The 22,154-nt window shown below is 45.3% G+C and overlaps 3 protein-coding genes across 3 annotated transcripts; 2 read left to right on the forward strand and 1 right to left on the reverse strand.

Annotated features, from left to right (window-relative positions):
- The first annotated feature begins 17 nt into the window (after positions 1 to 17).
- On the forward strand, positions 18 to 11,015 carry INPP5E (inositol polyphosphate-5-phosphatase E). The gene is made up of 11 exons (XM_064523869.1): positions 18 to 146; positions 270 to 1,452; positions 3,657 to 3,780; positions 4,607 to 4,704; positions 5,426 to 5,550; positions 5,706 to 5,825; positions 6,208 to 6,315; positions 7,273 to 7,434; positions 7,788 to 7,903; positions 8,340 to 8,476; positions 9,599 to 11,015. The coding sequence occupies exons 2-11, from the start codon at positions 596 to 598 to the stop codon at positions 9,729 to 9,731; spliced, it is 1,980 nt and encodes a 659-aa protein (XP_064379939.1). The 5' UTR covers positions 18 to 146; positions 270 to 595; the 3' UTR covers positions 9,732 to 11,015.
- A 203-nt stretch (positions 11,016 to 11,218) lies between these two features.
- Positions 11,219 to 18,229, reverse strand: PMPCA (peptidase, mitochondrial processing subunit alpha). The gene is made up of 13 exons (XM_026094464.2): positions 18,116 to 18,229; positions 17,830 to 18,005; positions 17,662 to 17,741; positions 17,177 to 17,259; positions 16,761 to 16,855; positions 16,491 to 16,591; positions 15,827 to 16,090; positions 15,600 to 15,692; positions 15,112 to 15,230; positions 14,556 to 14,646; positions 14,069 to 14,131; positions 13,477 to 13,621; positions 11,219 to 13,120 (listed from the first exon to the last, which is right to left on the reverse strand). The coding sequence occupies exons 1-13, from the start codon at positions 18,166 to 18,168 to the stop codon at positions 12,951 to 12,953; spliced, it is 1,533 nt and encodes a 510-aa protein (XP_025950249.1). The 5' UTR covers positions 18,169 to 18,229; the 3' UTR covers positions 11,219 to 12,950.
- A 132-nt stretch (positions 18,230 to 18,361) lies between these two features.
- On the forward strand, positions 18,362 to 22,049 carry ENTR1 (endosome associated trafficking regulator 1). The gene is made up of 7 exons (XM_064523879.1): positions 18,362 to 18,564; positions 18,659 to 18,811; positions 18,996 to 19,069; positions 19,846 to 19,957; positions 20,538 to 20,600; positions 21,320 to 21,459; positions 21,877 to 22,049. Exons 1-7 carry the CDS (start codon positions 18,442 to 18,444, stop codon positions 21,968 to 21,970), a joined length of 759 nt encoding a protein of 252 aa, XP_064379949.1. The 5' UTR covers positions 18,362 to 18,441; the 3' UTR covers positions 21,971 to 22,049.
- The last annotated feature ends 105 nt before the right edge of the window (positions 22,050 to 22,154 follow it).

Raw genomic sequence — 22,154 nt, forward strand, 5'->3', positions numbered from 1 at the left:
CGCGCTGGCGTGCGGCCGGCGGCGCCTCACTGGCGGGGCGGGGCGGTGCCGCCGCCGTTGCTAGGGCCGGGCCGGTGCCGGGGGCGGCTGCGGCCTGGCGGCGGGGCTGGGCTGCCCCGGGCGGCGGGGCCGGGAGCGCCGCGGAGGTGGGTTGTGTGGCCGGGGGGGGGGCGGCGAGGCGCGGGCGTCTGCGGTGCCCCTGGCAGTGGGGATTCACCTCGCTGTCCGCGCTTGGGAAGAGTGGAAGTAACGGTGGTGATTCCCGACAGGGCCCCGCTGCGGTTCCAGCGGTTCGTCCCGCGGAGAGCTCGCTGCTCGGCCGAGGGTTCACCGGGGAGAGCGCCGCGCCTTTGGCCTCCTGTGCTTCTCCTGCGGAAATCCAGGTGTTCCAGCTCGTGACGTTTTGCAGACGATGCCTCTGCAACGACATACACCCTCCCTTCCGTCCCAGCTAGAGACTGGGCTGTCTTCAAGTGACATGCCTTTCTGGCTTGGTTAAAGCTCTGCGAACCTACGGAGTGAGCAAGGGGAGAAAACGCCTCTCTGAGGACCTTCCCGCATGGAGCAGCATCCATAGGCAGTACCCGGGAGGAGAATGAGTACTTTAAATGGATTTGCTCAGCACTCCGGGGCATGTGTTGCTCAGAGCGCAGAGGGCAGAGCAGTACAGGACCTGCAAGCTAAAAAAGCTGGCAAAGCAGTGAGGAAGGGCACTGGTGACAGTGGGGAACTTACCTTTGAAGATCCCCTAAGTGCGGGCACCTCCTTAAATGAAGCATTAAAGCTTCCGCTAGATCAAGTCAAAGCCAACATGAGAATCAAATCAATCACCCCACGGCCTCCGAGGAAGCCCCGGCTGGAGCGCGCGGCCTCTCTGGATGAGAAAAGCTGGAGGAGATGGAGGCGATTAAGAACAAGTCAGGAAAGCCTGACCGATCCCAACGAGTCGAGTTCCTCGAACGGTTCTCTGCAGGACGCATCCCTCAGCCCTGCCGTCAGGGGTAGGGCAGCCCCCCGTGACGAGTGCTGCGAGCAGAGCTCCTCGCGCAGTTCACCGGAGGCCTTGGAAGCGAGTCCCGCGGGGAAGAGCAGGGGCAGCACTGCCGACCTGGGGAAACGAGCCTCTGAGATCTCCAGTGCCTTCGGTGGGCTCCTGCGGGGAAAAGCGTTCTCAGGCAGCAAACCCCGGCTGGCCCAAGTAACGCCCACTCGACCTCTGCCGCCTGTGGAGTTCAATGTGGCCTCTCACGCGCTGAGGACAACTAATAGGATTGACTCAGATTGCATGGATTATCGACATTATTCTCAGCGCAAGTTTGGGAGGGTGAGCAGCAGCTTGAGCGATACCAGGCTCCATGGCAGCGGGATGGTCTACAATAATGGCTCCACAGACTCCATGAAATCTACGTTCAGCCTGCTCGCTCCCATTCGTGCCAAGGATGTTCGAAACAGGTACGTTCCCCAGCTTCTCTTGGCAGGGACAGTTTGGTATCTATTACGAGGTAGCCAGCTGCCTGGAGAATCCTGTTGGTCTGAGGCAGAGAACTTCTGACTGATGAATAAATGACAAAATTGTTTTCTGTTGTTTAACTCACTGTGAAGACTTCAGTTTGAAACAGTTTGAAGATAAAAAGTTTGGTACAAATACTCTATTTTGTGTTCTCCTTTGTGCTTTGCATTGCTTTTCATGAAAAAAAAACCCTTTAGATTGCTGTCGGCTTTCTTGTAAATATCTCAGTAAGCTGTTTTGGACATTAAAGGGTAGCTGCGGGTGCTGGTGGTTGGGAATAACCCTTTTTTTAACCTGAAAGTACATTGGGCTGGAACTGAGGTGTTAACTGGTGGGGAGGGAAGAAAAAAAACTAGCTTCAAGCTATCACGCGGTAGTTGCACACATGTGCCTGCCACAGTCCTGTGGGTTGCTGAGCGTCTCTGCAAGTGCAGAGCTTGTTTGGCTTCTGACAGGATCGGATCATATGTTGTAAAGTGCTTCAGTGGACCACGGGAGATCCTCTGCCCCAGCTGCCCTGGGAGTCTCTCGAGGAAGATTGTGATTCCGCTCAGATCTGAGTACAGCAGTTTCTCCTGCAGTGGGCCTGACCTCCCTCCTCCTTTAGCTCTAGTTGCTCATTTGCCTTCGTTATTAGTTAAGCTTAAATTATTGATTGGCGGGAACTGACACGGATAGTCTCATCTGCTTGCTAGTGAATTGAATCCTCTTCTCGTAATTGGCTGCAGAAACTCTTTTTGTAAAGACCTCCCAGCACACAGCTCAAATACTCCAGCAAGTATTATTGACAATACCGTGGGGTAGGAACCATGTTAGAAGGTAAAGTATACCACGTCCTCAGTTAGAAGTTGGATGTTATAGATACATAATAATCTGCAAGATATTGAGGAGTAAGTCTGATCATTGATCCAAAATCAGTGGGAGTCAGTGATACAGGAAAAATAATTGGGAGAGAGATAAATTGAGGTGTTACTAACTGGTAAAAAAACCCAAAAAACAAAAAAACCCAGATTGTTACTTGTTTGTCAGTGAGGAGTTTTCAAGTGCTTTCTTCAGAACAGCTGTAGGAGTCAGATGAGGGTCTGAGTAGACCAGTAGATTGCCCAGCATTCCCTGACACTGTGCTGTAATCATTATTTGCAGAGCTTAAGCCAGATTAAAAGTGCTTATTCAACCTGCTCTCCTTTTGCTGATGCCCCTTGCTTTTATAAGCAGCGCGTTCTCTGCAGAGGCAGGTGCTGTGTGGCAAGTCTAGCCATTTGGAACGTGAAATGCTTTTAGATGTAGGACTCAAGAAATCTTTTACTTGAGAACTAATTTGCCAAGCTGAAACGAAGGAAGAATGTGAGTTTGAATCCTTGATGAGGAGCCCCTTAGTGCCAGAACATGGGGCATGTTGGTGCTGTTTTCATGTTTGGAAAGTAAACTGAGCTGCTTCGAGATACTCAGATGTCAAGCCAGTCTCTTTTCTTTGTGTCTGAGGTGGGTGCCAGGGGAACTGAGACCTTTGGAAGACTTGCGTCCTCCGATCACGTAACCTGTGTGGTATCACTCGGTGTCATACCTGTGTCCGGGCTTTGAAAAGCCGGGTTTGTGGCGGTATTTCTGCTCTCCTGCGTATGAGCCATGAACGCTCCGTGAGGATCGCTTGCAGTTGAGGAACGTTTGGGAGATGTGCACTGAAGACAAGCGCTGGCACATGGCTGGAGCAACCTCTGAGTTCATAACCTGGGGGCATGTTACATCCACTTTCAGTCCTAGCTCTTCTGAGCCAAGGGGATAGCAAGGGATTGGGCTGATAGCATCAGCGTAAACCAAACATGACTGCTGGGAGTGTGGCAGGCCATGGAGCACTTTTCACAAAAGATGATGCATCACATCCTGGTGCCTTTGTCAAATTCTTTTTTGAGTTGTCTTGTGTTTCCCTGGGAGTCATTTACATTTTAACTTTGAGTTGCTGAAAGTTGTAAAAATTGGTAATGTTCTAAGGAACTCAAGGCAAGCAAAACTATATATATGTAATAAATATTCTTTTCTTGAACTGAAGGTATGTTCTTGATTAACACAAGATTCAAGTGTTACAAATCAGTATTCCAGTAGTCATACCATTTGCTTAGATGCTCTTTTGTGGGTCTTCTGTTTACAGAAGCTACTTGGAAGGCAGCCTTCTGGCAAACGGTGCCTTGCTGGGAGCAGAAGAACTTAGTCGGTATTTCCCTGACCGGAATATTGGAATTTTTGTGGCTACCTGGAACATGCAGGGTCAGAAGGTATGTGTACATAAGTCTCTAGAGTTTCCCCATGTTTATTAGAGGGACTGGTGCAATATTTTTTTCTGTTCATGAGTACATTCCCCGTCAACCTGAGTTTGTCTTCTTTATCGAGTCGCAGGACCCTCTCGCGCATGTTCAGCTTCGTGAGAGTTGTCATAACGGGATTCCTCAGACCTTAGGTACGAAAGCAGTGAGAAGCTTACTAGAGCCACTCCAGCTTTTTGTGGCAGCTCCCTAACGCTCCAGCGCAGTTAGGGTCATATGAAGATGATGATTTAGTGCTTATGAAGAGAACATCTCTAATAAAGAACATAACCTCCTGCCTACATCTTTGCATAGCAGAGGAATTCAAGATTGCTTCAACCAGCTGGTTTATGAGCTATGCTTGGAAGAACACAAGCAGCCCCTTGTGGGGCTGAATAAATTTGTAGGTGTCCAGCCCCACAAAGATCAGACTTTTGTCTGTCCATAGCCACCTTTTCCAGCTATAGCAGCCACTTTTCTGCATGAGCCCAAAATGTAACAGCAGCATTCAACTTAAGGTGGATACTAATCATTTTCCTCATTAACAAAACTTGTGTTTGGTTATTTCTCACTTTCTCCGTTTTTCACATGTATTTTCTCCTTTTCCACTTGTGCAAAAATTTATTTCCTGTCTGTGTGTCTTCATACTGTTATGACTTAATAACCTATTTTTTGAAGCCTGAATTGTTGTCATATGCTGTGAAGCTTGTAGCTTTGCCTGAGCTTTTCCTCTGCTTCTGTAGTAAATTGTTGCATAATTAATATTGCTAATTTCTTCTTCCCCACCCTTTCTTGACAGGAACTTCCAGTGAATCTGGATGACTTCCTGTTACCAACGGATCCTGACTATGCCCAGGATATGTATGTCATTGGAGTCCAAGAAGGCTGTCCAGACAGGTAGCAACAACAATGTAATGAACCGTCCTCCTTTCTTGTTAACTGGTAGCTTTTTTTTTTAATTAGTCTGGAAATATTCTTAGTCATATTTTCAATATTCCTAATAAGCCATCCATTCAGTAAGTCTGTGAATTCCACTGCATAAGCACCAGGGGAAGTGGGTTTTAGAGGAAAATGTCACAAAGTCTGTAAATACAGGATTTGGTCCTGTTCTCATTGAAGCTGATAGCAAAACTCCTGTTTGATTTCAGTTGGCATCTTACCACAGATCCAAAACAGAGTTTGCCTGTAGTGAGCTAGCTCCCTAGCAGCCTGTTAGTTAGCAACCTTGCACTCATCATCAGCACATGGCTCTAAAATTTCTAGTCTATCTGATAGTGACTGACACAAGAAGAGCAAGTTGACACCTCATGTCAGTCCTTGCTGTTTCCAGATATCTTCTCACTGGGACAAGCTTTTTCTCAGACTCGTAAGCTGCTTGGGGCAGTGACAGCGACCCTCTAATTCTCGCCAATGTGCAGATCCTGTTGCATGGCACATGGGCTTGCATGTCAGGCTGATCAGCCTTTAACACAGCATCACTTTGGCAGTGGAGGTTCTGTTTGTGCTTGCTTGCCTTTCTTCATCAGAGGGACTGCCGTCTTCTCACAGTGCTCATTTCCCTTCTTGGTTATTGTCTCTGGTCCTGTTCTTGTGATCCAGCTGTTGTTCTCTCCTGTAGAAGAGAGTGGGAGATCCGCCTCCAAGAGACGCTAGGCCCCCACTACGTCATGCTCTACTCTGCTGCACACGGAGTGCTCTACATGTCAGTCTTCATTCGAAGGGACCTGATCTGGTTTTGCTCAGGTGTGTGGTCCAGTACGAGCTGGAGAATGGGGAGGTGAAAGGACTGCTGCCATCAGGTGTCTTGTCCTTTTCCCCAGGACTGTCTATATCCTGACTTCCCTGCTCCCTGTCTCCAGAGGCTTTTCTGTAACAGCTGCTTCTCTTTCTCCTTGCAGAAGTGGAATATGCCACAGTGACAACTCGAATTGTGTCTCAAATCAAAACCAAGGGAGCTCTGGGGATCTGCTTCACGTTTTTTGGGACCTCCTTTCTCTTCATTACCTCCCACTTCACATGTGAGACATTTACGAGCTTGGTAGAAATGCCCTGACTGAGGGAGGAGTGGGACTGCTTTACAAGAGCAGAAAGCTGCAGAGGGCTGCGGGAATAAGACTGCTGAAGTTAAAGCTCAAGGTTGCTGAGCTTAGAATGATCAGAGTGGGGGATTTTTTTGTAGCAGACTTAACAAAACAAATACAAAAATGAACTCAGTGCATTTGTGTGCCTTTCTGCTTGCTTTCTGTCATTGTCTTTTAGTCCCTATGCTCCCCAGGTCAGGGAATTACATTTTACATGTGCAGAATGTCTAATATCCTTTGGACGTTGCTGTTATAACCAAAAATGGCTATTGAATGAAAATGGTGCATCCTTGGCAGCACTGGGATTTCTGTCTTTCAGCTGGGGACAGTAAAGTGAACGACAGGAAGCTGGACTACAGTAAAACCATTCAAGCACTTGCACTCCCCAAGAATGTTCCGGACACAAATCCGTATCGATCCAGTTCTAGTAAGCATGAAACCTTGGTTGTGTGTGAGTGCAAGTGAACAGAGTTTGTGCTTTGTCTTTTGCCCTACACTAAGGAGAGAGAATGGGTCTGCTTATTTGAGACAGTTGGTCTGAAAAGAGGCCACAAGTCTTTGTGTGTGAGGATGCCGCCTGATTCTTTTTGAGCTGGAGCATTTTTTTTGTGAGATTTGAGAGACAAAGTTGAAATGGAGGGGGAAGGAGGAAATTGAAAATGTGATATATTTTCTCTCAGAATGATAATGAGATAATTTTGAGGGTTCTTTTTTAAATATTATGGATGCCTTTCAATTTTGCTAAGTGTTTTCTAGAATTAGGAGAAGTGACTATTTAAAAACTTGCAAAAAGAACATTTTGATATATATATATATATATGTAGGTGAAAATATATGTAGTATGTATATATATATATGAGTTCAACATAGTTGACTAAATTTTACTGTTGTCTCAATACTCTGTTGTTAACATGACATCTAGATACATAACTAAACGATTTTTCTAGAAAGATGAATTTATTCATCTGCAGTATAACATTAGGTTTCTGTGCTCAAACTATTTTTAGGTCTTACGGGTAAATTTTGGTTTGTTTCTCAAACCAAAACTTTATTTTTAATTTCTACTATTTTTCTATTATCGCATTCTATGATGGTTGTAGGCAGAAACATATATAGTACTTTATCTCTTGGTAGTAAAAAGAAATAATTTATGCCTGTTCCTTAAACATAGCTAGTAGTATTCTCAGTAAACTATGCATGATATAGCTGTTATTTTGAAAGAATTAAGTGAATTTCATTTTAATGAGCATGTAACTACATCAGATATTTTAATTTTCCTCAAAACTCAGAGAATCAGGGAAGAAAAGTTTTGGGGGGGGGTTCTGCCTGCAGAACTTTTCAGAATGTTTATTTCTACACAGACACTTCTGGCTTGAATTTGCAGGTGATGTCACAACTCGGTTTGATGAAGTATTCTGGTTTGGTGACTTCAACTTCCGACTAAATAAGGATCGTGAGACCGTGGATTCCATCTTGAAGCAGAACCTGGAAAAGGACATGTCCAAGCTACTGGAGTACGACCAGCTTATTAGTGAAATGATTAGGGGTGAGGGACAGCTGTTTTTCTCCCTAGCCTCCAAGAACAAAGATTTCTAGGGACAAGAATATTTACAGCCAATTTCCGAAAGACCTCCACTACTTTCTGTTGTTAAGCTCCCTGAAAAAGAGAAGTCAGCAGTTGTCAAGTCCGGTGATAGTAGGAGGAACTTTTTCATTTTGCTGTGTCCGTTGTGTAATCTCCCAAGCGATGTATTGCTCTTTCTTTCATTTGACTGCTATGTAAACGGGGCTGCAGTTTCTAGCCAGCAATAGTTAAGTAGTGTTAAATAAATGCACAGTGTGCCGGGTCCTTGGGAAGGAGGCATTTGTTGTTCATGCTGTTCTCCCCCTTCCCTGCAGGGTCTATTTTTAAAGGATTCCAAGAGGCTGACATTCATTTCCGTCCTTCCTACAAGTTTGACATAGGAAAGGACAGCTATGACACCACTTCCAAACAAAGGACTCCTTCCTACACGGTAAGAGATGATTTCATAGCAGCATTCTCAGAAAGGCTCTTCAGCCACATACACGCCTCCGAAGGGGATTCCCACCTGCGTTAAAAAGCTTTCTTGGATATTCCCCCTGCCACAGTTGATTTGCATAAGATACAGTCATGCTGAGAATTAACGTTGCTCGAGGGCAACATGCCTGTGGAGCTGGTTTGGGAGAAAGCTTTGTTGAGTGCGTGAGTACAGGGAAACTTTGACACAGCTGTTATTGAGACTGTATGTCCCCTCAGTGAGTTTGGTGGGGACTAGACACACATTATTCATGAATTTATCATTATCGAAGTCACTTAATTCCACTAAGTGGTGTGATAAATGAACACATTTGTCTCTTGTGAACCAGCGTTTCTCCCCAAGGTGAGCAAGGGGAGTTACCATGAGTTTCCCATCTCTCTCTGCCTCCCAGGATCGAGTTGTATACCGGAGTCGGCACAAAGATGACATCCATGCTGTCAAGTACTCTTCTTGTCCTGTGATCAAAACTTCGGACCATCGGCCTGTATTTGCCTTGTTCCGTGTCAAAGTCAGGCCTGGCAGAGACAAGTAAGTACCCTGCTTATGCCATTCCGTGTGACAGCGCATGGCTGCAGTGATCCCGAGGATATGCTCCTGCTCAGACTTTGTACTCTCACAAGAGTCTCTGAGGTGGAGTCAATCCTCTGTGGCTCTTTGCAGCCTGTTTTGTGTTTTATACAACATACTGTCAGTGGTCAGAGCAATAAGAGCACTTAAACCATGCAGCTGAGATCTGAAATCCCTGCTGCCAGGTCCCTTAATCCATTTGAGGGAGAAAATTGAGTCTACTGCAGTTTGTTATGAATCTGTGTTTTATGTGAGATACAGCTCTCATTGCTTTTCCTGTTGGCATGGACAATTTTCCTCTTCTGTTCCTCTTCCCCCTTTCAGGATCAATTCTGTTTTCCCTTCCCAGTGATGATTGCATTTCAACACAGCTGTATGCCTGCAGAGTACTTTCAGATCCTCCAGGTGTCTTAATGTCCCAGCTGTGGGCTGTTATGCTAGTAGGACTCCTTAGAAAAGTTGATTAAGTCACTGAAATTTAGTTAACATCTCTTTTCTGTGAGTAGCATGCTCAAGGAATTCAAGACCCAGGTATCTAGAAAATGGTAATTTCTCAAAGCACTTGATCAACAGTGCAATTAGAATTAGGATTTTTTTTTTTTTTGGCTTATGGGTATTAAATATCCATTAACTAGAAGTATTGCAGAGTCACTGCAGTTGGGCTGCTAGGATTTTCTTTTGGCCTGTGCAGAAGACTAAGGTAAGAACTGCTGAAGGTGAACTGTTCCTGCCTGATATTTCTGGAGATGGGAAGGCCCGTGAATACACCAAATTAAGAGTAAGCTAGATTTTAACAGTTTAGTTTCTAAACTGTCAGTTGTGGTAAGGCTAAAGGCCAATATCCCTCATGTATATTCCTTACGATTGCAGGCATTTTCATGCTTAAATTGAAGGTACATTTCCATATTACTATCCATATAGTCTTCCTTAAAATGTATTGTGAAAAACCTTAACTTGTTGCTGTGGAAAAGAAATTTCAGAATGATTTTTCTGGCCTTTGTTGTATAGACTAGTTGGGAAGTTTTGAGCCAGCAAGAAGAATTAATTTGTGCCCTGATGTTATTGCTTGTGTTTATGTTGTAGCATTCCACTTGCTGCGGGGCAGTTTGACAGAGAGCTGTATTTAATCGGAATAAAGAGACGGATTACAAGGGAACTTAAGAAACGGCAAGAGCAAAAGGACCAAAAATCCAGCAGCGTGTGTAGCATTTCCTGAGCTGAGAACTCTGCAATGCTCATGTTAGAGGTGCCCTGAAAGAGGATTTCAGGCCATGGCAAAGTCTGCAGGGAATTGTTGTCTGGTTAAGCATCTCTGGCAGTTGCTGGGGCTTTGAAGAATGTCTTAAACCTCACCCTGGATTCATTTACATGAGCTAATCCACGCAGCTCAGGTGCTTTTGCTGAAGAAAAGGGAGTCAGTTATCTAGGACAGCCATATGAACAGACTCGGTTGATTTATTTTTAACCCTATTATCTTTGGAAGCAGCCCAGTGCAGTCTCTTTGTTCTAAGATGACTCTACACAGGGCGTGCAGCCCTTGGAATTGGCATGACTGGGGGCAGATGACATAAAATTCTGCAGAAAGGTGAAAATGTTGGTTTGTCTGTTTGATTTGATCTACTTTGTGGTTTTTTTTCCTTATCTGTAACCAAATGTATGGTATTCTGTAAAATGCTTAACAGGGACCAGTTAAGGAACTTGAGCAGTTTTGTCTGAGGACAGTGTTCCTGTGTTGGGCTTTTTGGCCCTCTAGAGCAAGACCTGTATGAATGTACTACTGTGCATTCCAAGTGTACAAACATTGCATTTGATTAATTATTTTATAGGCCTTCTGTTACTAAGGGGGTAAATATTAATTTATCAAACCAGTAAGTTTCTTTGGTTGTTGAAACTTGTTGAAACTTGTTGAAACAATCTCTTTCTCAATTCATTTGTCCTCCCCCAAGGGTGATAAAATGCTGCCAGGCCTCCAGCAGCAGGACACCATAGTTGAAAACAATGTTCTAAGTACAGCTATTACATAATGCTCCACCAAAGTGATTAAGATATCAAGTGAGTACTAAGGAAGTATCCAGAGAAATTGCAGTAAGTCAAATCAGCTTAATTCCATTCCCTCTGGTTCTGTGATTTAAATCCCATTTGTTTTTATTTTCCAAATTCAGTAAACTGCAAATAACTTGCTGTTTTTGAAGTAGTGTCATCTTAAATGTAAAGATACTACAGGGACCAGTATGGTGCTGGTAAAATGTAACTACAGTTAATAGTGAAAAACTCTTTTTGGGCACAGGGCACAGATTGGATGGATTAGTCATCTTACTACACAAAAACAGAGCAAACTATTTGGAGGAAGTGCTGCTAACTATGCAACCTGTCCAAGACAGAGCTTCTGTTCTGCGGTACAAATATTTACAGCACTGGCCTGTCAGTAGCCATCAGGTATTTGGATTTCCTTTCTTTTTAAAGGAATAAAAATAAATTAATACTGTACCTTAAATGAGAACTGTCTCTTGTTGCAGAGCTGTGAGAACTCAATTTGACTGTGTCATGCAAATGGTTAACATGCACTACAACATGCATCATTTTTCTTCACCTGCTGGTGGAGAGGTTTCTTTGGGGCTATTAATGAAGTGCATTTCATCTGCCAGTTCAGGAAACCCAGCCCTCAGCTGATGAACTTCAGAACTCTTGCTACTTACTGCTTGCTCTAGTCATTTAAAAGTCTCTTTATTTTCTTTACAAACATACACAACAACTGAATAGGACAGAGGCATATACAGACTTCCATACTGTGGGTTTCATAAGAAGCAATGCAACATCTTCTCTTCCAGTTGCATGAGAGAAGTTACAGGGATAAAGCAGACAGTAGCTGCCTCATAGTGTTCTGCTCCCAGTTTTATTGCTCCTTAAAATACATACCAAGCCAGTGAAATGCTGCAAGGCAGCAGTCTACATCTTTAAGCCTGTATGGTAGGGGATTATGTAAATCAAATCTTGCCTCCTCTCTTATGGGCCACAGTTTCTCCAGTATGTCAAATGTGTTTCACTTAGCTTCATGTCTCTTTCTGTAATGTGATAGCATCCTGTTTTTTCACAAGAGTCAATCACTTTAAAGATCATGATCTTTCCCTCCTCACTTTGTTGACTCCTAACTTAGCTCCATCTTTGCTGTGAGACTGACAGTTGCATCTTTTGTTTACAAGGCCTTAAATTCATCTGAATAACAACTTGAAGACAGTAGAGTATGAATTTAAGGGGCAGCAGCAGCTCCTTTAGCAAATTCTTGTTTGGATACCAATTCTGGAGTAAAAGCACTTTATTCTTTAGCATAATCCACTTGCAAGTGAAATAATCTAAAGAATAGGATTGCTTTCATTCTACAATAAATGTCCACATAGAGTTATGCAAACTATCTCCATATATGGATTTCCCAGAAACTATATATGCTTTAGGTCTACTTTCCTTTGAGTTCTTTCTAGCTAAATTATCAAGCTATTTTCCAAACATATGATTTCAAAGAGTATTACAGAAGATAAGTTACACTGACAAAACTATCCATGATTCTTCTAACAAAAAACTAGAATGCAGGAAACTTGCTGCCTAAGCGCACAGAGATAATAACTAATATTTTTCCCAATTCATTCTGACCAAATATTTGTCCACCTTGATAAGAGCTTTAAATATTCTTTGAATTCACACATGTAAGCCAAACCCTTCAACAGCATTTTCAGTCTTCCTATGCCCACATAAGGCTGCAGGCTCACAGTGTGCATCACTGGAGGCCAACTGACTCGTTAAACTGAACTTACCTAAATCAATGTTTTAACTAACAAATGTGGTAGATGTGGATTGTAACCAGCCTTGTGAAGGAGAGCTAATGTGAACAGTCTGTGCCTTCAGCAGAGCAGTCCAGCCTGAAGCCTCCTGTGGTTTAATCCCATGTGGCCTGTTGCCAACCACCATGGCCAAGTGCCTGCCCTGCAAGGGTGCTGTGGCCACAGGGGAGGGAAGCGCGGGCTGCACACATGGGTGCCTCCAAAGTGGCAGCCCTGCCTATACCACCAGAAAGGCCTGCAATATGATTAAGTGGTAACACACACATTTCTTCTGAGATACATGCTTCCACCTACTGATAAATATTCTGGCTTGCTGTGTTCTCCCCAGTGCCAAGAGAAGGCTGCATACAGCCATCTTCTGCCATAAATCTACTCAGAAGCTGAAAAATACTCATCCAGAGCCAGGATGGTTTATAAGACCACAACAAAATGAGCTCTTCACAGTCCAATATTCCAGAACAGTTTTGTTCAGCTGTAGCATAATCCCATGTTTGCACGGTATGCCAGGAAAGGTATGGGGTGGGGGGGGTTGCAGCAATGTTACAGTCCAACAAGTGTTTAAAAAAGCAAGTCTGTTGTAGACATCTGCAGTGTGCACGGATTTATCGAAAGAGCCGATACATCCGAGGGAGCCGCCCATCCTTACTAGAAAGTGCTGCCTGGATGTGTTCATAGGTGGGCAAATCTGTTAAGTCACCCAGTGCAGCCACAGCTGGTTTGTTACGAAGCATCTTGGTGACCACTCTCTTGATGTCAGCAGATTTCACATCACCTGCGGATGAAAGCCAGAGCTGTTACAACCACATTTTAAATAGCAAGCAGCAGCTTTGCTACGGTGCTGAGACCTGTGAAAAAAGGTCTTTGACTTTTCTTTTGACTTTAGAAGAGCAATCACTAGCTCTGGCCCTTCTCTACCGTGCCTCTGTTTTTCCCTTCCTTCTGTCAAACAAGAGCATTGTGCTAGCTTGCAAGCAGTTGAGAAGGTCAGTTTGAAATATGCATCTGTGATATTTATGCCACTCTGCTTTCTAAGGCAATTCATCTGCGCTGCAAGAATCGGCTCTAAGTTGCCACTCCCACAATGTGACTACAGTTCCGTCTAGGCAAGGGAAAGTACTGTTTACTCACCGATGAGCGTGCAGAGCTCGTGAGGTAGTTTCCTTGTGTTTGTTGCCAACACTTGCCTTCCCACATCTTCAAAGATAACTGGCCGAGACTCGAGGTTCATCATGAGCATGGATTTCAGTTGCGTCTTTGCTCGCTCAAGCTCTACCTGCAAAGCAACAACAAATACAAATAAATGTTCAAACAAGTGTGACCACTGCTCTCTAGTACAAGATACCATCACTCAGGAAAAAAAACAGAGGTTGGTTTTAGTGCCACATTCTGCTCCATGAAGGAGATGGATCTGAGCTTTATCCTAGATGTACTGCTTCAGAGAAGGAAAAAAAAGGCACCGGAACAATTAATAGGTAGACTTTTCTTAGCACACATCAGACATTAAGAATGAGCAATAGGTCTTTCTTTTGCAGTAAAGATTTGCTATGAAGGGATATAGAGCGTTTAAGAACTGTGTAAACACCGTCCTCTTTGTGGATGTGTTGCTAAAATGACTATATTCTTTTACAGACACATGTGAAATACTTCTGTACAGAAATACATTAGCTTAGCAAGTTCAGCTCAAAGACCATCTGGATAGATTGCAAGCCAGGCTGCTAACCTCTCCCACTGCTCCTGCCATTAGAATGAATTCTCTTGTAATGATTTCCACCATCTCTCGAACCTAGGAAAAACAGATATTTGAAAGAAAATTAGAACAACGCTTAATTGTTCTCTTAATGTAGCATAAAGCATTCAACAGCTAGTATGAGTGGACACTTCTTCCCTTTGGAGATGTGGCCTAGAACAACTGAATGAATTGGAGAAGAATATTCTGTTGGATTCCCACAGTTTTGCAATGTTATAAAAACCCCTCCGCTGGAGTAAACCAAAAAAAAAATCCTTCTCAGACTACAATTATGCATAAGGGACAGAGTATGTGTATGCTATGTTGCAAAGTGACAGGTCCAACTGACTTTTCTATATAGACACATGCTACCACTAATTTATCTCAGAGTACAAAAATTCTTATCACATTACAATTTGATAATAAGCAGTGCAGTCACTTTTTAAGGACATCCATCTTTGAACACAGGAGGGTTACATACCTGTTTTGGATCTGCACTGGCATGAATACACAGGAGACCTGTATCTTCATAACTGTGATGGTAAGAGGTTGCGTTATACATCCAGTGGTGCCTGTGAGTACACAAACATACTTACTTAAATGTCATAGAACTAGAAAGCAGACAGTGAGTCCCCGTAGCCCATTTTCAGGATTCTCAGCAGTGCTTATGGGGATCATCAGTGCCTGCCTCTGACATTTCTGCATGTCTCATCTACTTCCTTTTCTCTACTTGCATCCTTGAAACCAGGAGAACAGTACAGAGCAGAATTACTGGTACCTATTGCCAATTTTGCTGATATTCCCTGGTTGAGAGGATGGGTTAGACTGGTGGAGGAAGACAGGATTCCTGGTTACTTCTGCCCTGTTATTTTCACCCCCTCAAAATGCTCACTGACATATTGGTCCCATGTGTTTCAAGCAGAATAAGCTGATATAAAACCTAGGTGTTTTGGCTTTCAGAAGATGAAGCCTTTCATGTGAGCATGCTATGAGAAGGCTGTCTTTCTGCTATCCCTTAAAGAGAAAGGCAAACAAACCTGTTGAGTACGTTGAGATACAGTCGGGTGAACATGCCCTTGCCAGGCCCTCCAGCTGAAAAAGAGCCGCCGCCTCCCATCATCATGTTTAATACTGCAAAGGGAATGAAATCTTCCTCCTGAATTGCAATAAGAAATTCAGTCAACTAATAGCAGAGACCTAGTAGTGCTCTCAAGGGCCAGGGATCAGTAAAGAAAAAAAAGAAGAAAGAGTCAGGAAAAAAAAAATGCTTAAGAGGAGTGTAAAAATCAGTGCCTTTATCAAAGATGCATCTGGCTAATGATACGCATGACAGCAAATTCTGGCATTTGTGTCCAGTTTTGCCACATTTCCCATCTTCCCCAAAAACCTGTTATGTGAAAAAGCTGCCTGTGTATACTCGCACCATAAGCAGCAGAACAGTGCCAGTGTTTACAGGATGAGATAGTAGCGTGGAATCCCTCAAGCACAGGGCACATGAAACAACAGATTTGGGGTTGATACTTACTAAAAATGAGCAGCTTTCTAGCCCGATCATGATGTGGGTAAGCTCTGGGATTGGAGTAGGGCCCAGGCTCACATCTGACATATCTTTTTCAACCTGTGGGAAGGGAAGACAAATTATTAGGACTGATTTTCACCCCTGTATGCAGCTTGATAAATGCCAGATTATTAACCTGTTGCCCAAATGATGGCTGCGATGGTCAGTTTGGCTACAGGTATGCAGTCTTTTACCTTAACAATGCCTCCTGTGTACTGAGCCACAGATCTGTCAACATCCTTGGTCTTTCCGCTACCCCACACTGGCTCCACTCCAAGCAGATACTTCTTGGCGCACTCCACTAGCTGCTCGTGCTCAATCCCCACCCCAGCCAGCACCATCCTGTCTGGCGTATAGTAGTTGCGCAGGTACGAATGGAGGACTTCCCGATCAATTTTGTCAGTGTTTTCTACTGGACAGAACCTGTTCAGTCCAACTGTATTTTCCCTGTAGGCTGCCTAAAAGGAAACAGATACATTAAACTAACAAACGTTACTTTGCCCCTTCAATCTAAGCCTTTCTTTGTTTTTCAGAATTAGGCCTACCTGACTGAGACATGTAAGAGAGGACAGGCTGAGCATCATTTCACTTATGTAAGCATAAGTCAACAACATATTGTCACCCATGTCAATAAAGATAAGTTACAGTTAGTTTTAGCCTAGATTAGAAACCTTTTATATGTACAGAATCTGGGATTTCCAAATGAAGGGACAGCAAAACTCTCCTCTCTCCCACTGAAATCTATTTGAATTTCAGAAAAATCTGTTTGCAGAGCAGTCTAAGATAAACCCTGAAGCTGAGGAAGAGAAGGCAGCAGGTACCACACAGAGTGCTGTGTGCTAGATAACTTTGTTTTACCGCATGGATCATTTCTGTGAGTAGAGGCTCTGGATCAGGTCTCATATTCAAATCTTCAAGCTCAAATCGTATAGCCATTCGAGTCATCTCAATTTCTTCATCTATAATAAGAGAGAAAGCAAGACATAACGACCACCGCACAAAATATGCAATTGCTAAATAAGAACTCTTAAGCTTCTTGATGAGCACAATCTAATGAAGAATCCCGAAATCCACTTAGCAAGTCATGCTTCGGGACTCCTTTTTTGAGGCAGACTTGTGTTCCCAGACCTGATAACCTGGGCTGTAGCACTACATCAGCCAGCAGATTGACCACCGTGTCCAGGCCTTTGGCATCAGCAGAAACGGCGTACATTATTGTGTCCCTGCAACACAAGCAGATGGGTTTTGCATTCAGTTCAGAAGTCACATGCCTGAGCACTCAGCAAACACGCTACAGGAAATCGCAGATAGCGCTGCTAGATCACTATTCACTACATGCTCTGAACGTGAGATAGCGCTGACATCAGCCTGTCAGCTTCGCTCCTGTGGCTTCTTAGCACTTGCCACAAATAGCAGATTTCTCCTCCTCAGAAGCAGAAAGCGGCTTTTACTCTCTCACGCCAGGAAAACAGGGGTTCCATCATCTCACACTACTGTCAACGCTACAACCGTTCAGGTAACAGAGTACAGAAGAACTATCGTACCTCGATGCCTGGCAGTCACAGATGCCCCCGTGCTTTTCCAAGGTGAGCAGAATTTCATCTTTGCTAGCAAACCGAGCTGTGGACTAAGGAAAAGAGACCAGCGTTACGAGCTAGAAAAGCAATAACTGTTCATGTTTAGTCAGCGGGGCTGGGAACAAGGAAGCACATCTTCCGCACGCACAAAGCCTTCTGCATTTTTTAAGCCAAACGGTTCACCGAACTCTCAGTTAGTTTTGAGGTGACAGCGCGCCCAACTTTGAGGCTCTAATCATAGCTGTGACAATACCAGCGCCACTGGTTTAGACCCGCATTGCTGCTACGAGGAGCGGCCTGCCCACAGCTGGGCCTTCTTGCCTCATCCCAGCACCATCACTCGTGCTGACATGCGGTTTGGGGGTTGCTTTTTGGGGGGTTTGGGGTTTTTTTTTTTGTTTTTTTCCCCCACAGTTTCTGCAGAGGGGCTGCAGAGGGCGGCCGTCACTTACAGAAAAGGCCAGCTTCTCCAAGAAGTGAGCAATGCCGCTGAGGTACTTCGCTTCGTGCCTGGAGCCCGAATTCACGAGAACTAGGGCGAAGAAGACACGGCGTTGAGCGGCGCCGGGCCGCGGAGCCGCGGGCCCGCCCGGGAGCGCGTCGGGGCGGCCGGTACTCACGGCCCAGGGTGCAGAACTGCCCGAACTTGTTCTGCGAGGCGACGCGCAGCCCGTTCTCCAGCGTCGTCACCCGCGTCTCGAAGCGCTCCCGGCCGCCGGCCGCCGCGAAGACGGGCTGGGGGGCGCCGGGCAGCGGGCGCGTCAGCGGCACGCCGCCGCTGTAGCTCCGGCCGCACCTGCGGGGCACCGGCAGCTCCATGAGGGGGGGGCGGGCGGAGCGGGCCCCCCCCCCGGGGCCGTTATCCCCCCCTCTTCCCCCCCCCGGGGCGGGGAGGGCCGCGCTCACCGCCGCGCCGAGCCCCACGCGCCCCGCCGCAGCCACACCATGGCGGCCGCCATCTTGCCGTCACCCGGCGAGCCTCGCTTCCGCCCGGCGCGGCGGCGGGAGGGAGGGGCCGTGCGGGCGGGGCTTCCGGCAGAGCTCGTCCGATTGGGCCGGCGGCGGGAGAGGGGCGGGGCGACGGAAAGAAGCGCCCGATTGGAGGAGGGACGGGCCGGCCTCGCGCGCCGGTTGGCCCCGCTCCGAAGAGGGGGCGGGGACTGCCCTGAGGGGAGGCCCCGCCCCTCGCAGCGCGGAGCGGAGCCGCGGCGGTGGCGGCGGCGGCGGCGCCCATGGCGGCGGCGGGCGGGGAGGCGGCGCCGGCGGGGGGCCCGGCCGAGCCCAACCCCTTCTCCTTCCGCGAGTTCGTGCGCAGCAAGGCCCGCAGCGGCGGGGAGGCGGCGGCCGCCCGCCAGGTACGGCCCGAGCCCGGACCCGGGGCCGGGAGGGGGCGCGGCCTGGCGCGGCGCGGCCCCGCCTCAGCCGCTGTGCGCCGCTCTCGCCCCGCAGGCCGCGCCGCGCCCCGAGCCCTTCCCGGCGCCGCCCGGCGGCGAGGCGCAGGACGAGGAGGAGGATGAGGAGTGGAGCGGGAGCTACCGGCCCTCGGCCGTGGAGCGGGCGCATCTGGCCGCCCCGCCGCCGCGGCAGCCCAGCTACGAGGAGGTAGGTGGCGGCCGCCCGGCGCCTCCCGTCTGCCGTGTAAGCTGGCGCGCAGTGGTGCGAGGCTTTTCAGAGCTGGAACTGGGAAAGCCGAATGCTTCTGTGCTTCTTCGGGTTGTGCAGCTCCAGAAGTGCTGTGAAACCACGCCCTCACTTCTAACGAGATTGTGTTTTATTTATTTTTTAGCTGAAAGAAGAGAATGCCAGTTTGAGAAACAGGATCAATAAGCTTCAGATTTTCTCCGAAACTCAAGCAGACAAGTGCGTAAGCTGCAGTGCAGGAGAAAGTAGCCATGTAAACAAGTTCTCTTAGAAGAGGTGCTCACTGGAAAGAGCCAACAGCTTTAAAGAAGGAAAACGTAGTTGAAATCTATTCTATTTATTTAGAAGCTTGATTCTAATAAACCTGATTTTCTTATTGAAAAATAGTTGAGGAATAAGTAGCAAGCTGATGAGCGTGTTTGGGTGGCTTATACTTCATCAGTTTAAGTGGTTGGTGTGAATGAGGGTAGGGCTTGAGAGGAAGCACTTCATAAAGCTTCAGATTAACAAAATAATGAATCTTTAGCTCTCTCCTTTGAAGCAAGAAAGTATTTTGTTGCTGTTGTTGTTGAGCAACTTGATATCGGGTGGTTTGAATTTCCTGAGGTTAAACAATCCGGAGACTGATCTGAGGTAGGACTTAATCTTAAGTTCCCATCTGAACCCTCTGCATCGTGTTGCTGTTAGTAGTGAGGCAGCCGGTACTTTCATGGTGATGGGGTAACTTTGATTCAGAACGCAACCTCATCTAGACTGATTGTGAATGGATATGTTTTCTGTACAGCCTTTCTGGGTTCAGCTGTGTAATCCTCATTAATGCAAATGGATGTTGAACAAACAAATCCCCTGAGCCACAGCCTAGAAATTTAGTTCTATGTGAAGACTTCATTTTCGTATAATGCGGAGGAAAGAGTTATTTGATCCCTTTCTAGAATTCTTACCAAGGAATTTAGTGTTACCAGTGCTCACTGCACATTGTCTCTTGTTTTTTTAAGGATGAGAAAACTTGAAAGAAAACTTGAGGAAAACAAAATTAAAGAAGAAAAAGAAGCTCAAGATCTAGAAGCAATGGTGCAGCACGTGGAACAAAATCTGCAGCTGATGACTGTAGGTGTTTGTGTGTGCGGTACTAGCAGAAGAGTGTTCATAGCTTGAACTGTGCAGTTCCTTCTGCCTCCAGTTAATTCAGGAAGCTTAAATGATTGGTTCAGCAATGCTAACACTGAAAAGCTCTGACATGGGTTCAGCTTTTTCTGTTATAACAAGACTGAGTATCAGTCTAGAAATCTCTTACCTAGAATAAGGAAGATCTTTGCAGAAGTATCATCTGTATGTTCAACGCCTTCAAATGCTTTTTTGCAGCCTTCTGAAAACATCTCATGTATGAGCTAAGAGCTGTTTTTCCTGCTTGGTTATATGTACTAATTACCTTTTCCTCTAGTCCAAGAAAAATGGCAGGTGGTAACGGACTCTGTAGCTGTAGGTGAAAATACTGGAAGGGAAAAGTTGGGAGAGGAGGAGTGGGTTCACTGTCCCCATCTGATAAAGTTTTCAGAGCAAGAGGTGTTATAACACAAATCATGTCACTTCAAGCTATGTGCTGGAATTGTCCATTCCTATATTCCTTGCATTGCCTCAAACCTCAATCAGTGCTATGATATAAATATGGTTTTTTTTTCTGTTTCAGAAACGGGCTGTTAAAGCAGAGAACAATGCTACAAAACTGAAACAGGAAAATGCATTACTTCAGGTGTGAAGCAGTATTCTTAAGGCCTTACTAAATGTACTGTAGCTGAGAACATCTATCTTGAAATGTAGCCCAAAAAAAGGATATTGAAAATGCTTAATTATGCCTCACTTTTCCTAGAGAATACTATAGAAAATGTTCTAGATTAGAGTTATCGTGTCTGTGCAAACTGTAAGCTTCATCTCTGTGAGATGTGGTATTTGTTTTGTGGTGAGATCTTGCAGCTTGATATTCTGCTAAAGGTTCACATCATGGTCAAATGCTGTTTGATATCTAGAAACTATGAATACCTGTAATACAGCAAGGCAAATGGGTATTTAGCTGTAGGAAAATGCCCTAGAGGGAAGGGAAAGAAGTTTGAGAGAAATCGTAGGTATCTTGGTACAGCCTGTGTAGTACTGAATGATAATGCCGGTGTCAAGTAACTGCTTCCTTCCCCACCATCAGAACTGAAATACTCCAGCGTTGAGTTGGGTGTATAAAACAAGCAGAATTCAGGGCTGCTGGATAGCAGTGTATCATGAAAACGGTGCACGTCTTCAGTAGTTCTATATCTGAGATTGCCTAGAAAGAGTCTCTTCCCAGCTCTGGAGAGTAATTTTGTTAAGTGTCTGTCCAGTAGTTGCTGTACCGTGCTCAAAATTGTAAAGTATGTACTGGAAGGGTTTTTTGTTGTTATTTTCATGTAAAGTGTGTTTTGTCTTATTTTTTTCCTTGTCAAGGTTCAACTGAAAAATTACAAGACAGAGAATGAAGCCTTGAGGTCGGGCCAATCAGCTAGTCTGACTATAATGAAACAAAATGCAGATATTGCCTTACAGAATCTTCTCACAGTTATAACAAACTCTCGGTCTTCAATAAAGTAAGAAGTTTTAAAAAGGCTCCTCCAACACTATCCCAGATGCTTGTCTAAGTACTAATGCAAAGGGCAATACTGAACTTTCCCAGTGATTTTTGTAGGACTGAAATTTAGGTTCTTATATTCTGCATGCCAGATCAGTTAGTCCATGTTCTTGTTCCTTATCTGCATATTATTTGTCTTGCAGTTTAACTCTTTTAGAAGTATTTGAGATGTCTAGGTCTTAGGGTTTTTTTACTTAATGTAAAAACTTTATAATTTCTGTATTTTTTTTTCTCCCTTTAAGAAGTCAGGTTTGCAGTCCAAATAGACTGCTGCTTGAAAAGTGAAATTGCATGGATAAACGCTATCAAAACAGTGCCTGCGTACTTTATCCTCTCCTAGACTTGAGACTAATACTGTGTTTCTTCCAAATTGCAGGCAGCTCGTCTCTGGAGCAGAATCATTGCAGCTTGTTGCTGATCTCCTTAAATCAATAGACCGAATTTCTGAAATGCCAGAGGATGGACAGTAAAACTACAAACATGGATTCAAAGGGAGAGCTCTGTTCTCTTACAGAAGTCACTAGTTAAAGATTATTTTCTCATATTGAACCTCATTGTGTTGTGCAAAGGTGTTGCACACTGCTGCAGAACTGGCCCTTCCAGCTGTACTGACAGTGCAGACAGCCACGGGACCACCAAGACCTCGGTGACCAA

Source organism: Dromaius novaehollandiae, chromosome 20, assembly GCF_036370855.1.
Source record: "Dromaius novaehollandiae isolate bDroNov1 chromosome 20, bDroNov1.hap1, whole genome shotgun sequence".
In the NCBI taxonomy this organism is placed as follows: Eukaryota; Metazoa; Chordata; class Aves; order Casuariiformes; family Dromaiidae; genus Dromaius; species Dromaius novaehollandiae.